This window comes from Magnolia sinica, chromosome 5, assembly GCF_029962835.1.
Source record: "Magnolia sinica isolate HGM2019 chromosome 5, MsV1, whole genome shotgun sequence".
Lineage (NCBI taxonomy): Eukaryota > Viridiplantae > Streptophyta > Magnoliopsida > Magnoliales > Magnoliaceae > Magnolia > Magnolia sinica.
In genome coordinates this window covers 84,164,947-84,183,768 of record NC_080577.1, presented here as the reverse complement: position 1 = coordinate 84,183,768, position 18,822 = coordinate 84,164,947, and the positions used below count along the sequence as shown (strand labels likewise).

The 18,822-nt window shown below is 42.0% G+C and overlaps 1 protein-coding gene across 1 annotated transcript; it reads right to left on the bottom strand.

Annotated features, from left to right (window-relative positions):
• Positions 1–649: 649 nt before the first annotated feature.
• On the bottom strand, positions 650–4,956 carry LOC131246224 (E3 ubiquitin-protein ligase AIRP2-like). Its single transcript, XM_058246137.1, has 6 exons — positions 4,817–4,956; positions 4,541–4,715; positions 4,041–4,203; positions 3,788–3,854; positions 2,083–2,317; positions 650–1,269 (listed from the first exon to the last, which is right to left on the bottom strand). The coding sequence occupies exons 2-6, from the start codon at positions 4,621–4,623 to the stop codon at positions 1,062–1,064; spliced, it is 756 nt and encodes a 251-aa protein (XP_058102120.1). The 5' UTR covers positions 4,624–4,715; positions 4,817–4,956; the 3' UTR covers positions 650–1,061.
• Positions 4,957–18,822: the final 13,866 nt, after the last annotated feature.

Below are 18,822 nucleotides of genomic sequence, written 5' to 3'. Positions count from 1 at the left end.
TAGTGGAATGAAGCAAAGGTTACATGTCTCTTGAAAATGTGGAATGAAGAAGAGAACTTATTCCTAGATTGGCGTATGCAAGATACTTAGTTTTATGAACATGTGTCACATGTGCAACTACCCATGTTCAAGTGCTCCAAATGTGCCATTCATGCCACCATCAATCTTCAAGAAACCTAAATGTGCCACATGCAATGCTTTCCATATCGTTATCACGTAATGTATCGTAACCTTGGGATACAGATACATATCGGTCATCGCATGTGATATCGGTTGTATCGCATAATTTATTACTATTGTTGGGAAAATTAGAAAATCGGTTTTGTATCACCTTGCTACAATAGCTGACATATCGTAGGGTCTATTGGTGATATCGCATGATGCTGAAAACATTGGCCACATGTGTCAAGGTGCGCATGTGTCGTACGTGTTACATTTTTTTTTTTTTCTTGAAGAATTTCATAAGTGTTACATGTACCACCATCCATCTTAAACTCCCCACATGTGCCACATGCACAACAATCCATTTTTATTCCCTATTATAAGATGTTTGACTAACACCAAACGTAATAGCTAGTCCAAAACATCATAACCTCTTTAGCCCCTAAGGCCATATGAATGCCATATAATTCATAATTGATGCTACCCATAAGAAATATTTGTAGGGTATATACATTGATAGTAAAATTCAATTGTTACTGTGGCTGCCTTGACAGTATTCTTCTAATTCTCAGGTTTCGAATAAACCGAGAGTGAATGCTAAGCATACCTTGTCGAGTACACATCTTACATTATATACATAGCTTTCTGTGCATACTAATCCCCTGAAGCTTCAGTTGCATGCTCTTTGAATTTCCTTCAGTAAAACACGGGCAAATCCGAATTCATTTCAGGAGATGAGGTTACTATATACAATCACACAAACTCCAGGCAACTACACCATCCCATTTATTTCTCTCGAAAGAACAAGGACCCATGTGAATTCTCCAAGCCAGACACTACCTACGAGGGGGAGGGGGCTGTCGGCTTTTTATCTACAACCGCCTTCTCTTCTCCACAGATCAGATTATATAATCATATACATAGAAAAATGTCTCTGGCATTGTGAGAGGCAGGCCATCGATGTAGATATAGAAACGCCTAAGGTTCTCCCTTGCTAGAGTTGCTGGGTCAATGACATCGCCGTTACTGGTGAGAACCCAAAGGTCATCGGAATTAACTCTCTTTAGGCTACCCCTGCAAAAGGGGCATGATTGCGATCGTGTATTCCTGTAATTTAAAGTAAGAAACAAAATGCTACCGATCAATCTTCATACACTGGTTATAAACTTGATATAAATGGGATGACAATTTTCATCTATATTTTAAACATGAACTGGAACAGGAACTGTTTGCTTTAGTTGAAAAGGTCAGGTCAATAGCATTCTTCATGTTTGATTTTTATTTTTTAGGTTACTTTTGGGGTTTTCAGATCAACATCTATGCCTACGAACATCAAGTGGTGGCAACCGGTACAGAAAATCTTTCCAAATAATCATGGGAATTCTTGTTTTAAAGATTCGTGAAAAATCCGATTCTGCATAGCTGTGACAAAGCTACGATAATGATGAATCATGGAGGAAACTGAACTGCTGAGGTCTCTCCATAGGATAATATTAAAAATGGTCTAAATTGCGTTGATAGGTTACTGACAACTTTTATATCGTGGTGACTGAACACGCGCAATGCAATCTAGACCATTCAAATCGTATGTGCCATTGTGGATGGAGCATTACATGAATTGCATTCTGGATAGAGCACAACCCGAAATTCACAGTGATTGAAAATTCTTAACCATCCGAGTTGCTCATTGAACTAGGACCATTGACAGCTTTAAACATTCATGTGATGGCCAGCAATTGGAAGTTAATAATTGTTCTCAATACGCAACGGGTCATACAATTTAGACGGCCAATATTGGTGCGCTCTTATACCATGTCTATGGTGTGGATGAAATGCTACAGCTTGAAAAATGGTGGTGAACTACCACCATGGTCTTATCCATTAAAACTGTAACAGGGGAAAATGGTGGGCTGTGATTACCAGTCATGGTAGCAGCGGTTGCACATAGCGTGGCCGCAGTCAGGCAAGACCATCCTGGTGCAAGCTTCCATACAAATCCCACACTCGTCGTCTCTCTCCGAATCCCTGTCAGATATCTGCCTCCTCTCTTCCACCCTCTTCCCGCTAAACATCTCCGTACATCGATCTCTCTGCTTAGTACTCTCCAGTTCTGTTAAGTCGCCTTCAAGTTGTTGAAGAGAAGGATATATAACAGCTGCAAGATATTCAAAGTTAAACAACAGAAAGGCAAAGATGGTACAAATGAAGATAAAATACAAAACCATGCACATTGATAGAAGAGGGTACGTTTGGTTGCACCACAAATCATGAAAATTTATGATTAATTAGTCTATTTTTGTGCAAAATTTCTTGATATTTCATGAATTTTGGTGCAACCAAAAATAACCAAAAGGTTGTGTTTGGATTCGCACTTTGCTGGGGTCCCTCCTCATGTGTAGGTGGGGCCTACATGTGTGAGCTTAAGTGGTTTTTTAGACTACATGTGTGTGGGGACATTTTAGTCTTTTAGCCAAGTAAATTAAAATGAGAGAAAATGGGCTCTTTTGCTAGGAGAGGGTTCTAGCAACACAAAGGGTTTTTTCCTTTCTTGGAAAAATGGAAGGGAAAGAAGAGGAGTGAAGGGGTTTTGTAGAAGAGGAAGAACAAGATCCTTCTACCATCGAAATCTTCACATCTACGTTCATGAGAGTCCATCCACAAAGATGGTTTCTTCGATAGTCTTCTCCAAGGGTTGTGTTGGGGGTTTGTACAATCCGTAGTTTGTGAGATATTCCTTTCCTTCATTGTTGCTTGTAATCCACCTTTGGGTGAAGTAGTTTGAGTATCCAAGAGAGGTCTCTTGATAATTGTACTTCCATTATTTTTATTATAGTGGATTTGTGCCGGACTAAGTCATCCCGTGGTTTTTCCCTTCACATCGGAGGGTTTTCCATGTAAAAAAATCTTTATGCCTCTTGCATTCTATATGTTTGATGATTTGCTTGCATGTGTAGGAAGTGATTATCATCCATTAAATCTTTTATATTATTAACCTCATTGATTTGCACATAGAAGAAATGTGTGTGGTTTCCCAACAAACTTTAATTACGATATTTAAGTTGCAACAATGTGGAAGAGGAGATGAATTATCACAGTAATTTCTTAGATTTCTCTTGAAATTACTGCAATATATTTTTGTTCCAAGCTTAAGGGTGCATTTGGTGGACCAAATGTCATGATATTTCATGGTTATTCAGTCTAATTTGGTGCAAAAAATCATGATATTTTTTGCAACCAAACACACCCTAAACTAAAATGACAGTCACAGTTTGAAGCTGGTAATCCACTCTGAAGACGTGGTATTTTAACATTGACTAAACTTAATCAACTTGGTATTAGTGAAGAACGAGATAAGGTGCTCCCTTCAAAAGGTGCACACTTCCGAGTTCTGACTGAGTCAGAACAATTTCAACTGAGTAGGAATGAGTTTGAACAAGCCATATTGGTGTGGTTATGGGCTAGTTGCAAGCTGAAATCGATACTTAAAACCATGCTTTGATAAAGAGGAACCAAGCGATTTGTATCTTGCTTCATTGCAACTTAATTATCTCAATTAAAGTCGATTGCACATCCAAACACGCCCCAAATTACGATTAAAAAAATAAAATAAATCAAAAGTAGAGACCATAGAACTCCCTGAGGCTGGCTTTCCTTTCATTGGAAGATATAGCTGTCTTCCCATCGACATGTACCTGGATAATTCAAGAATCAACAGAGCAAAACCCACAAAGTATCATTTTTACAACATCCCAAAAATTTCAAACTTCAACTAGATTATTAAAAAATGAAAAGAAAAAAAAAAACCATTAACAATTTCAGAGACCTGGTTCAAATTTGCACTAGAAAATTTGCAAATAATAATAATAAAACCAGCCCACCTTGTATACAAGTATGTGAAGAAGGCCCAAATAACTAGGAAGTTCATATGTACAGCTGCAATCCATCCACTGGATGAAAAAAAGGAATATGGGTGCAAAAGGGCTGTAAGATAACCTCATCTGAAGGCATGCCCCACCACAGACTCTTGGAATAGCAGCTGCCCTGCACACCCAACTCGCACAAATTACGCAAAAATCAACATCCGAACCCAAATCCAAACCTAACGCAATTCATCTGTAGAACCCAAAACCCATCTAAACCTAATGCAATTTATCTGTAGAAACCAAAACCCCATCCAAAATCAAAATTCAATAGAAAATGCAGAACATTAGATAGTACCACTCAAATGGGTTCTTCATTTCATTAAATTCTATAAGCAAGTGTCACAGAAAGCAAGGGGAAATACCCCGCCCCATACTGAAATTTAGAGAGAGAGAGAGAGAGAGAGAGAGAGAGAGAGAGAGAGAGAGAGAGAGAGAGAGAGAGAGAGAGAAGTTACAATGAATTGGCATGCTGTATGTCAGTCTCAAGGCCTTTGATGGTATCTTTGTAAGATGATCTGGAGTGGTGTTTTTGCAACATCTCTTTTACTCGCTTTCTTTTTCTCTTTCTTTCTCACCTTTCTTGGATGGGAAGAGAAAAGGAGGAGAGAAAAAAAGGGAGGAAGGCTTTTCCTTTTGGGGTAGGGAAGTAGAAGAGAAAGAAAGGTCTTAGGAAGAAAGAAGACAAGTGTGAAGAGAATTTAAAAAGGAAGGACAAGGACCAGTTCGCTTACAGTTGAAACCTTGCCCCAGCACCTCCGCAAAAGCAAGGGATGACTTCCCTTTGTCATGTTCCCCCCCTTTGCTTCCCGCTCTTCCTCTTACAACTGTGGGGCCCTTCCTTTTCATGATCCAAGTCGTTTGTATGTTGGGCCCCATCCATGGCTAGACCATGTCGGGGGAATCTTCTTCATGGTTCAATCGTACACTCTCTAAGATAAAAGACAGTGGGCCCATGATCCGACCCTTAAAAGGCCTCCTTTTTATTTTTTTATTTTATTTTATTTTATTACTTGGGAGATTTTGGGCTTCATCCATATTCTATTAGGTGGAAGCTGATTGAGTACTGGCTCTGTGGGGCCCACTGTAAAGTATAAGTTTTATCCATACCGTTCATCCATTTTTCTAGATGATTTTAAGATATGAGCCCAAAAATGAGGCAGATACAATACTCCAGTAGACCACACACTAGGGATTGAACGCCTGCCGTTAAAGATCATTGTAGGCCCTAAGAAGGTTTCAACGGCAGCATCATTATCACCTAAGCTTACTGCGTTGTGGCTCACTTGAGCCTTTGATCTGCCTCATTTTTGGGCTCTAAATGGATGGACGGTGTGGATGAAACACATACATAATGGTGGCCCTATGACAGGGAGAGGAAATCCACTTCCCTCTTAAGTTGGATGAGTGGGCAATCCCAATATTGGGACCGGGGCTCACATGGTGTATGTATCACATCTAACCCGTCCATCTGATTTGTTCCCTGGAGATATCCTTAGGTCCTGAAAATTCAGCTAGATCGACAACTTAAAGAATAACGTGGGAGGGGATTCTCAACCGGGCCACCTCTGTTACAGAACAACAAACTCGGATTGCGTTGTGTAGACGGTCGTACTGTGTTGACGCGGTAAAGTTCTTTGACCCCAACGATGTATGTATTATAAATTTTGAACCATATCATATCATTAAAGTGAATCTGAAGTTCAAGTTAACCATATCACGTAAAGTAGCTGGACAATAACACCCATCGTTGAAACCTCGTAACGTTTATGTTCCATCTAAGCTATTCATGAGGTCACATTGATCAACACAAATATCAGCTTGAAGCATAAATTATGCAGTCCCCAACCAAGAAGTTTTCAATTGCAGGAGTTTAATCCTCACTGTTTTTTATAATATGGTTCACTTGATATTTCGATCTGCCTCATCTTGGATCTCATGCATTAAAATTATCTAGAAAATGAATGGACAGTGTGGATATAACACATACATCAAGATAAGGCCAGCAAAGCATTGCTGTGTTAAACTTGGTGTCGTGTTCGCAATCCAAATCCAGAATAACCTGATTTTTGCTTGACCTTCCAACAGTTAAGCATCTACACAGACGCTGCCGTTAGTGAGGTGGCTAATTTTGTATTGAATGCTGTATAGATTGGTGTATATAAACATTTCTTCTTATTATTATCGGTATTGGTTATGTGAATAAGATGGGTCGTAGTTGTCTTGCACTTAGGCTCGTGGCTGTAATGTTATATGGCTCGTGGTTGTAAACCACGAGCCTTTGTGGATGGCAACCACGATCCATAAAGCGTAACAACCATGAAGCATATTAACTGACAATCACAATCCATGCAACACGACATCCACGACCCATATAACGTAACAATTAAGACTCGTATATCATTACAACCACGACCCATATATAATGACAACCACGACCCATATGACATAACAAACACGAACCATCACAACTGACAACTACGACCTGTATAACATGAAAACCACAACCTATTTAACATTACAACCACGACACCTATATAACTGTGAACCACGACCCATCTAACATGTTAACCACAACCCATGTAACATGTCAACCATGATACAACATAGTGGGGCCAATGAGTTAGGGCTTTAATTACAAGAAGAACAGGATAAGGAAGAAGTTGAATTATAAGAAGAACAAGACAAGGAAGAGGAAGAGTGCCAGGATGAGAGTTATAGGTTGGCCGATTTGAGGGCTTCAAGTCTTTTCGCGACATCAGCTTTCGCTTCCTTTGCGGCGTTGCACCTCTCGATCCAGTGCAGCCTTTTCTTATTAAGATCCTGCTTGCGAGTATAGTGCAGCCTGTTCTTTCAGCTGGTTCAGAGCGGGCTGACAGGCGAGACAGCAGAAGAACACAACTCGATTTCTCTGTCCGCCTCCGAGAAATTATCTCTGAGTTGCTGGAGTTCTGAAATTGTCTTTAAAATTTCCTATGGATGCCGTTGATCTTCAGGAAGATCGTCAACATCCCTGAGGAAAGGGAAGGGATCACCCATAAAGGACGAACGCGAGAAGGATTCGATGCCTTCTTCGAATATCTCCTCTATTAGTCTGATTGATAGAGTAAAGAAATTCATGAATGCTTAAGGTGTTGCAATAAAGATTCTGGTTCGGATTGGCTTGTGAAAGTAATTTGAAACCCAAGACCACTTTTATAGGCTGGTGAACCAATGGTTAATGTGATTAGGATGCAATGCGACTATTGGTTTTTCGATGCTAGGAATACAGTTAATCGGGATTACGGGGAAGTAGCGACATTAATGCGATTTCCTAAAAAAGAATGTGGCGCTATTACCGAAGGGTCGTGGATATCATGAACAATGGGTTGTGGTTGTCATCCACAATGGCTCGTGGTTGGGAACAATGACCTAGTGTGTATGACAACCATGACCTTGTTGTGTGATCGTGATTCACATTCACCTTGGATCGTGGTTGTCAGCCAACGTTGGATCGTGGATCGAGGGAAAATGGATTGGCTACTCCCCCTCTCACCAGCCATGGGCCCAACCATGATGTATGTGTTTCATCCATTCAGTTCATCTGTTTTTACGGATCATTTTAGGGCTTGATCATAAAAATGAGACGGATATAAGTCTAAGGTGGAACACACCATAGGAAAACAATAGTGATTGGATATCCACCATGAAAATCCTCCCAAGGCCCACTTTACTGTTTATTTAACATCCCAACTGTTGATTAGGTCCTACAGACACAAATGTGGTCCACTTGAGATTAGGATATACCTCGTTTTTGGACTCATACCATAAAATGATTTGCAAAAATATATGGATGACATGGATGAAACACATACATGGTGGTGGGGCCCACAGACCATCGAGCACTAGCCATTAGCTGGTAGCACTACGTGCCTTTCGATCTTAGGAATACCGTTTCTCGGGATTACGAGGAAGTAGCGACATTAATGCAATTTCCTGAAAAAAGAATATGGTGTGGTTACCGTAGGGTTGTGGATATGATGAACAATGGGGTGTGGTTATCATCCACAATGGATCATTGTTGGGAACCACGACCCAGTGTGTATGAGAACCACGACCCTGTCGTGTGATCGTGGTTCACATGCATATTGGATCATGGTTGTTATCCACGCTGGATCGTGGTTGTCATCCAACGTTGGATCGTGGATCAGGGGAAAATGGATTGGCTACTCCCCCTCTCACCAGCCATGGGCCCAGCCATGATGTATGTGTTTCATCCATTCCGTTCATATATTTTTACAGATCATTTTAGGGCTTGATCCCAAAAATGAGACAGATATAAGTATAAGGTGGAACACACCATAAGAAAACAATAATGATTGGATATCCACCATTAAAATCCTCTTAAGGCCCACTGTACTGTTTATTTGACATCCACGATCTAATGGTCGGGGTTTGTACATGGGTCGTTGTTGTCACGGTGATGGTTGGGGTTTCCAACCACGACCCATATTCCGTAATAACCACGAACCATAGAACATGACAACAACGACCCATAACATCTAACAATCACGACCCGTGTAACATGAAAACCACAACTAATATAACATGTCAACCATGATCCATTGTGCATGTGAACCATGAACCTATGTCTGGGTCGTGGTTTTACATCATGTAGGGTCGTGGTTGTCAAATACGAAGGGTCGTGGTTGTCACTGTCAATTATCGAGGTTTGATTTCTTGAAGGGTGGAAGGTTTCAAAACGTGAAATCGTGGTTTATGCCACACCTAATCCACTCCCCTGAAAAGCCTGCATTTGCTGCTTATGCCATCAATCAAGAATAGTGTGATATACAAAGTTTTCCTACATTACTGTCGTATGGATGAGCATGTTACTTTTGCTGATTTGTATAGTATGGATTCACGTGCATACGATCTAAGCCGTATATCAGGTGGCCCGCCAAGTATTTATATAGGGAATAAAAAATTAGAGTAATACAACATTCATATTTTCTACAATTGAGATTAGAAATATCAACATTAAAAGGAAGAATGCACGCAATCCAATCTATTCATCCGACCTACACAAAAGGAAGAATGCGTTTCCTGAAGTTATAATTGCATTAAATGCTCGTGTGTGCTTAAAAAGTGAATTTAGAGTTTTTATAGGTGATTTCACACTTTTCCCTATGAAGTGATACAAATGAATATTATATTTACATCATCTATAGGATACATGGCAAAAATATTATTCCTTGTCAGCTGGATGGAATGGATCTCATATAAATATGTTTCGATACTCATTTATGTAGTTCAAGTCACACCATCATCGTGCGTATGATATATGTACCATATGGCAAGTCACGAGAGTGAAGTACCATGATATATGTGCCATCTGGACGTTAGAACAGTCAAACACATCAATGCTACAGATGGAGGCTAATTGATTGTGCACACAGATATTCCTATGCCCCTTGTTGTACAAAGCTACTGGGGGCCACAGATATGCCCGTAACAAATCCAATCCATCTAGATGACAACCACGATCCACTGTGCATTTTATCTAGGAGCTGCTGATATGTAATATCATCACTCACAACAAATCCTTTTGAGTCTTCACCATTGTAGGTAAACATTCCCTTGTCATATACACTCTCTCCATCATAATAGCATAATATAGGCCTACGACCCACTCTTCTAATATTGGTTAATCTGCGAAAAAATTGAATGGGTACAAGTTGTTAGAAATGGAGGATACTGATTGTCATCTGTCAAGGATCATGGTTATCATCCACATTGGATCGTGGTTATCATCCACATTGGGTCGTGGTTGATGACCACGACCCATTGTGGACGACAACCGAAAACTACTCGAAGGGTTTAGATTTTCAACCAAAATGGGTCGTGGTTGGTGAACCACGACTAGTTGTGGATGACAAGAAGGCAACAAAGACCAATTGTTCGTAATAACCAAGACCATTGTGAATGACAACCATGAACCGCTCAAAGGGTCATGATTATGACGAACAAAGGGTCGTGGTTATCATCCACAGTAGGTTGTGGTACCTGTGTGAATGACAACCATGATCCACTGGAAGGGTTGTGGATATGGCGAACAATGGGTTATGGTTATCATCCATAATAGATCGTGGTTGGGAACCACCACCCAGTGTGTATGACAACCACGACCTTGTTCTGTGATCTCGTGGTTCACATGCATATTGGATCGTGGTTGTCATCCATGTTGGATCGTGCTTGTCGACCACAACCCCTCTAGATGAAACCACGACCCATTGCTAAAAAAGGCCTTGATCTACGTCACATTCCCAGGATTTTTTAAAATAGGTAACAACTTCTGCACTCTAGAAATGTACAACTACTGATCCAAGGTCAAGGGACATTTTCATCTGAAACATTTTATAAAGGTTGTCAGAAGGCCACCCTCAGAATATTTGAGAGGTAGGACCATGAATCGAGGCCAGTACGAAGGGTTATGGTTATGAAGCGTAAATGGTCCTGGTTGTCATGGAAAATAGGGCGTGGTTCAAATGCACTATGGATCGTGGTTGTTATGTTACATGGGTCGTGGTTATGATGAACAATGGATCGTTGTTGTATCCGGTGTGGAACGTGGATGCCAACCACGATCTATATACCGTGACAACTATAACCCATGTAACATGACAACCACGACCCGTGTAACATGAAAACCACTACTCGTATAATATGACAATCACGATCCATAACAACTGGAGGCCACGATCCATACACCGTGACAACCACGACCCATATAACCTGACAACCACGATACAAGGTTATGGGTCAGACGAGTTGGGCCCTGCACAGGGCAGTGAAAGGCACGATCCTTATAATATGACGACCACGACCAATATCATTTGCCAACCATGACCCATGTAGTCACCAAGTTAGTGCAAGTCATGCCATAGCCATTCAAACGATATCTGTATAGTAGCATAGGTCACATCAGGTGGTTGTAATGCGGTAAGGGTTATGGTTGTAGTGTCATAAGTGTCACGCCCCAAACTCGGAAAACGGGCTCACAAAATTCCCGATCGCCGAATCCGGCGCTGACAGCGTCCGTAGTGCCCCATTCTCGGATCTCGACACTCGCATGCCAGATTCCAATCCTGGGATCTTACAAGGAGGATTTTCAGTATGATTTTTTTTGTAATGGAGCATAACCACAAGCATAACCAAGTTACAAAATAACATCAACATATATCCACTATGTTAAAAACTTTTAGTACAATGCGGAAAGAGAAATACAGGGTGATCAAAAAGCTCCAAAATGATCAAAATGCGCGCTTTAAGCTCCACACTGTTGCAACCTAACGCTACCTACATGCATCTATCGTGCATAAGCTTACAAAAGCTTAGAGGGTGGTGTAAGTGTGTGCGCAAGGCAAATGCCAAATATATAATATCAAAGTAATGCGGAAAGATGCGGTAAGTCCATGAATGCTATCAGATGTACCAAAGCTATGTGATACAAGACATGAATACTATCGGCCATACCAAGGCCATGCGATGTGAGGCCTATGTAGCCAAATGTCATATGCGAGATGCAAAGCAAGCATGCCAGTCCTAATCAAGTACACATATCAGTATAGTTCCTCTCTGGATATCACCGGGGTCTAATACACCTCACATTGACTGCCTCCTCCCTAGCTGCACAGTCAAGCAAGTGGAAGAGACCACACTATCCGCCTGACTAGTAGTCTGCCAATGCCTACCCGGCTCGTCGATAACGGACTCATTTGTGAGCTAGTCAAACTCAGCCTATCTTATAACCCCTTCACTCTAGCGGATAAGGCCACACCCCCTCCCAACTGACCACGACACAGTGGGAGACGCGGCCTACTGGTATTCGGCACTCGGGGGCTCGTGTATCCACTCAGTCTAGACGTTGGAGCATCTCCTGGTACCAAAAAGGTTCTAGAATTTTCACCCAAAGACATCCTAAGTGCCCACAATGCTAGAGCCAATATTTTTAGTATCCCATACGACCATCCACGATGTGCTTGTGGAGGCCACGACCCTGATGTCGCTAGGGCCTGCAGTGATCAAGTCACATATATCCGAGATGCATGAGTCACACCGTACAATCATGCAGCAATCCTGCGTGTACCACGCGATCATGTGGGGCATTCCGTCTCATAAGGAGTCCCATAAATGTCTCAGCCCAACGACTTATGCTATGGTCAAACATTCCTCATATCAAGCATACATATGATGCGTATGTGCATGAATTATGGAACTATACTAAGCATGCTATAAAGCGATGAATTATTAACAAGTATGAGCCTATCAATGGGCCCTAAGGAGAGTTACAATCTGGACATTTAACCAACATTGTACTTACAATGTGGATGTCAAACCAACATTGTTCCCTAGGCACTACTCGCCATAAAACATCATTATACTAACCATGGGGGAATCACACATTGCAATGGACCCTAAGGACATCCTGTTGGGCCTCGACCCATGGGCCTTGGATACATCAAATGGGCCGCATCATCTGGGCCTTATATAAATCAAGTGGGCCGCATTGCAATGGGCCATATGTACATTGCAATGGGCCATATCCCATGGGCTTTTGAAAACATCACAATGGGCCTTGTAACATGGGCCTTGTGTACATCAAAGTGGGCCTTACGTATATCAGATGGGCCACACCAATTGGGCCCCATATGTACATCAAATGGGCCATACCCAAAGATGAGTGGAAACCACTATGGCTCTTAAGAAGTTTGAATGGTGGAGGTCACTGTCCACTATTTTAAATAGTGGGGTTCACTTTAACTTTAGATCTGACTCATTCTTTAGCTTATGCCATAAAATGAGTTTTCAAAGTGGATGGACGGATTGGATGCAACATAAGTATCATGGTGGGTTCCATGAAGGCCCACCAATTAAATGGACGGTTTAGATGCAGCACTGCATCATGGTGGGTCCCACCGTCCAGGTGTGGATGGTGTGGATAAAACACATAATGGAGAGAACACATACACCAGGTGGGTTCCATCGTCCCGTACTAGGGACGGTGTGAATAAAACACCTACATCACTGTGGGTCCCACGTGGGGCCCACCATCATGTCTATATGCCATCCAATCTGTTGATAAGGTCACACATAGCTGGCTGAAAGGGAAAAATAAATTTCATCTTGATCCAAAACTTCTGCGGACCCAAAAATGGGTTTCAATGGCAGATAATTCAACCCTACTGTTTCCTATGATGTGGGCCACCTGAGCTTTAGATGGGGCTAATATTTGGAGGGAGCCCACTTCAGGAAGTGGCCCACCCTTTGAACGGTTTAGATGACAAACATACATCATGGTGGGGCCCACGGCTAGGGCTGTGGGTTTGCTGTCGTCCGCCACCAGCGCAGCAGTGTTCTGCTGTAGTGTCAACTACAGTTTTTGAAATCACAAAATATCACAGTTTTTCGTGTATAGGGCCTGCATCAGTGGAATCTGACCCTGCCCTTAGTCCCCATAGCTCAAGACAAGCCAAACAAGCCCAATATTGAATATATTTTGGCATATCGAAATATTAGGGGGGATTTAAATGGTAGACACATTGTTTTCAACACTATGACCCACCAGATGCTCAGATCAACCTCATTTTTTGGCTCAATGCCTAAAATGATTTAGGGAATGGGATGGACGGCTTGGATGAGATTGATACATCAGGGTGGGGCCTACACAAGCGGCCCACCCAATAAGCTTTGGAAAAGCTAATATTTTTGCTTTCTTTTCACGTCCAGCGTCCCTGGACGCTGGACAGTTTATGCATAACACATGCATATGAGGTGGGCCCTGCTCAGGTGGGTGACCAAATAGCTGGATGGCTGGGTAAGACACACATATAAAGTGGGCCCCACCCGTAAATGGCTTGGATAAAACACATGCTTCACGGTGGGGTCCATCCAAGTGGGCCACTCAACTACACCATCGCACAAAAGAAAGAGAGAGAGAGAGAGAGAGAGAGAGAGAGAGAGAGAGAAGTAGAGTGGGACGCGTGTGATGGAGGGCTCCACCACTATGAGCCCTCCCTTGCAAGAAATCATACATCAAGCGGTTCCCAATACATGTGAGCCTACCAAATCAAGGATCAACGGTGGAGATCCCTTCTCCACCCAAAATGGATGGTCTAGATGACCTCTTTCATGTAAGGAAAATAAACATCATGATGGGGTCCATGGAAAGTGGCCCCATCATGGAATGATCATGAGCATCAAGGTGGGCCATCGACCACACTTAGGGTCCAAAGTGAGATCCATTCCATCAATCGGTAGGCCTCACTTGGCCCATCATTAAAACATGAAAAATCTAGCCTAATGAGCACCCACTGTTGATCTTCTCGGTCCGTTGGAACGTCGGTCTCCTTGTGTCTCACTTTGATGGTGAAAGATGAGGTTTAAATGACTAGGATGATGGATTTGGGATGGGAAAGTGGGCCACACAAATCACATTTTTCTTTCCATGGGAAGGCTTGGATGTGTGTACCTCTTGCTGGCCTGGGAGTTGTGTTGAGAAATGAGAGAGAGAGAGTTATAAGGAGAGAGTGATGGATGTGAGTGATGGGTGAGGTGATGGTGTACTTGACATGTATGGGTGTGTAAGAGAGAGGGTGAGAGAGAGTTGACTTGGTGGTTGCTTGGGGATGGGGTGAAAGGTGATGTGTACTTGACATGAAGTGATAGATAGATAGATAGATTGATTGATGGGACATGTTGTAGAGATTCTCTTGGGATTGCAACGCACGGTGTTTTTTTCGAAATAAACGCCGGCCCACATCTTCCGGCCAGGGTATCGCAACGGTGCGTGAGTCGCGGTGTTGGAACCACGGCGATGGTGCGGTCGCAATAATACAAGTCTCGGATTAAGCCGACTTAATTCTACAGGATACGACTTAGGGTCGCGCGCAAACGTCGATTATAGGTCACGGATTGTAGGAATTTGTCGGGAAGGATCGCGGGAGTTGACGGAACAGTACAGGCTAAGATACGGGTCTTATAGTAAGCGTCTTGGTTGTCATGATATATGGGTCGTGGTTATCATGAGATAAGGGTTGTGGTTGTGTACATTTTATAGGCCAACACTCCATGGGAAACCACTACCCATATAACTTAACAACCACAACCCATATAACGTAACAATCATGACCATAATTACAATACAATATGAAGAACAGTTCTCTTTAACGGGCACCCAGCGAGCTGAAAAACTCTGTTGAGAATGTCTTCTTTGAGCCAGACCATAAACTGTAAAACCATAAGTCCATGGGAAACGAACAGTTCTCTTCAACGGGAACCCAGTGAACTGAAAAACTCTGTTGAGAATGTCTTGTTTGAGCTTGACCATAAATTGTAAAACCACGACTCCATGGAAAACCATGACCCATATAACATGACAACTACGACCATAATTACAATACAATATGAAGAACAGTTCTCTTTAACGGGCACCCAGCTAGCTGAAAAACTCTATTGAGAATGTCTTGTTTTAGCTTGATCAAAAACTCTGTTGAGAAGGTCAGGCTTAAACAAGACATTCTCAATAAAGTTTTTCAGCTCGCTGGGTGCCCGTTGAAGAGAACTATTCTTCATATTGTATTGTAATTATGGTTGTGGTTGTTACGTTATATGGGTCGTGGATCTTCACTCTCTAGCAGTTGGTCTCTGAATCTTTACTTTTTTAGGAAAACGAAAGAAGAAGAAGAAGTTTGTAAAAGGTGAATAAATGCGACATTTGGCCCTTCCCAAGCTCATAAATGCTTTCGTCCACGCCATGGGGCTAGTGCTTGGTGTTCTGTGGGCCCAACCATGATGTATGTCTTTCATCCATTTCGTTCATCTGTTTTTACAAATCATTTTAGGACTTCATCCCAAAAATGAGAGGGATATAAATCTAGGGTGGACCATAACACAGGAAAACAGTAGTGATTGGATTTCCACCATTAAAATCCTCCTAGGGCCCACAATACAGTTTATTTGACATCTAACCTGTTGATTAGGTCTTCATCTGTTTTTATAGATCATTTTAGGGCTTCATCCAAAAAATGAGAGGGATATAAATCTAGGGTGGACCACAACACAAGAAAATAGTAGTGATTGGATTTCCACCATTAAAATCCTCCCAGGGCCCACAGTACAGTTTATTTGACATCCAATCTATTGATTAGGTTGTACAATCCACTGTGGATGACAACCATGAACCACTCGAACAGTCATGATTATGACGAACAAAGGGTCGTGGTTGTCATCCACAGTGGGTCGTGGTACCTGTGTGAATGACAACCACGATCCACTGGAAGGGTCGTGGATATGGCAAACAATGGGTCGTGGTTATTATTCATAATAGATCGTGGTTTGGAACCACCACCCAGTGTGTATGACAACCACGACCCTGTCCTGTGATCTCGTGGTTCACATGCATATTGGATCGTGGTTGTCATCCACGTTGGATCGTGCTTGTCGACCATGACCCACTCTAGATGAAACCACGATCCATTGCTCAAAAAGGCCTCGGTCCACATCACATTCTTAGGATTGTTCAAAACACGTAACTTCTTCTGCACTCTAAAAATGTACAACTAGTGATCTAAGGTCAAGAGACATTTTCATCCGAAGGCCACCCTCGGAATATTTGAGAGGTAGGACCATGAATCGAGGCCAGTACGAAAGGTCGTGGTTATGAAGCGCAAATGGTCCTCATTGTCATGGAAAATGGGGCGTGGTTCAAATGCACAGTGGATCATGGTTGTCATAGACATTGAGTTGTGATAATGAAGAAGAATGGATCGTTGTTGTAGCCAGTGTGGATCGTGGTTGTCAACCACGATCCATATTCCGTGACAAGCACGACCCATCACAGCTAACAACCATGACCCGGGTAAGATGAAATCCACAACCCATATTACATGACAACTACGATCCATAACAACTGGCAGCCACGATCCATATAATGTCACAACCATGACCCATGTAACATGATAACCACGACTCATGTGTATGTGAAAAGCACGATCCTTATAACATGACAATGAAGATCCAATGTGCATGTGAACCACGACCCATCGTCTGGGTCGTGGTTTTGAGTCATTGAAGGGTCGTGGTTGTCACCGTTAGTGGTCAATGTTTGAAGACATGAAGTCGTGGTTTTCTACTATCAACGATGGAGGTTTGATCAAGGTGTGCCTTACAGTAAGATCCCTTTCACATGACAACCAGAATTCTCAGCTTCTCGACTCTGATCTTCCTTTACCTTAGCAAATGCCTACAGTAAAATAAAATACCAACCTCTTAGTGGAAGAGGCTTTCAGACGAGAGAAACAACTAGGAGAAACAATGTCCCTCTCTGGCAGTTGGTCCCTGGATCTTCACTTTTCTAGGAAAATGAAAGAAGAAGAAGGTCTATAAAAGGTGAATAAAGGCGACATGTGGCCCTTCCCAAGCTCATAAATGCTTCCGTCCGCGCCATGGGGCTGGTGTTCGGTGCTCTGTGGGCCCAACCATGATGTATGTGTTTCATCCATTCCATTCATCTATTTTTACAGATCATTTTAGGGTTTCATCCCAAAAATGAGAGGGATATAAATCTAGGGTGTACCACAACACAGGAAAATAGTAGTGATTGGATTTCCACCATTAAAATCCTCCCAAGGCCCACAGTACAATTTATTTGACATCCAATCTGTTGATTAGGTCGTACAGACACAGATGAAGGGAAGAAACAAAGATATGCTTGATCCAAAACTTTTATGGCCCCCAAAAAGCTTTTAATGGTCTACAACGGTCATTCAACATTGTTTCCTGTAATGTTGTCCGCTTGAGATTGGAGTATACCTCGCTTTTGGACTCATACCATAAAATGATCTGCAAAAATATATGGACGACATGGATGAAACACATACATGGTGGTGGGGCCCACGGACCGCCGAGCACTAGCCATTGGCTGGTGCCCAGGGGAGTAGCCGATCCATCACTTTCTTGGGGTTGAAATAGAATGTTACTTCTATTTCACTCCAGGACCGTACGACATCTGAACCAAGGATAGGGGCATTTTCATCTGAAATAATATTTAAAAGATGTCAGAAGGCCACTCTTGGGATATCAGGAACGTCGTAGCTCCCTAGGTAATTTGACCAAACTTTGAGGCTAGTACGGTTAAAATCCCTTGTATTATTCATCTTCCCTATAAGTTCTAGCGCTGATATTAATGGCAGACAACCTAGGTACCTGTCCCGATCCCTTCTTTCTTCTCAATGTAGTTCATGACGATTCAAATAAGGATTGCATATGGTATCAGAGCTGATGGTGCATTGATTACAAAGATTCTGGTGGATTTTCCTTTTAGCATTTCTACCTTTAATCATGTTGATCTTTCTTTCATTTTCAACATTAACACAGAGGATTTTCTTTTTTACCATTTCTACCTTTAATCATGTTGATCTTTCTTTCATTTTCAATGTTAGAACAGAGTTGGGGTTTTTCAAAATTCAAGTTATGCTTGTGCCTTGCATAATTAGCGATTATTAAGATTGAGGTGGTGGATGATAGTGTGTGTATTGTTCATGGCTATTGCTATTCTTTCTGACCTCCACAATGGCTAGTTGTGATGTTAGAGGTAAAATCCATGTTCGAAACCCTATAGTCATAATGGTGATTTATTAAGAAAAATGTTAAAAAAGAAAATTTGTGATTGAGGATGTTAATTGAATTTTGGAATAAAAAC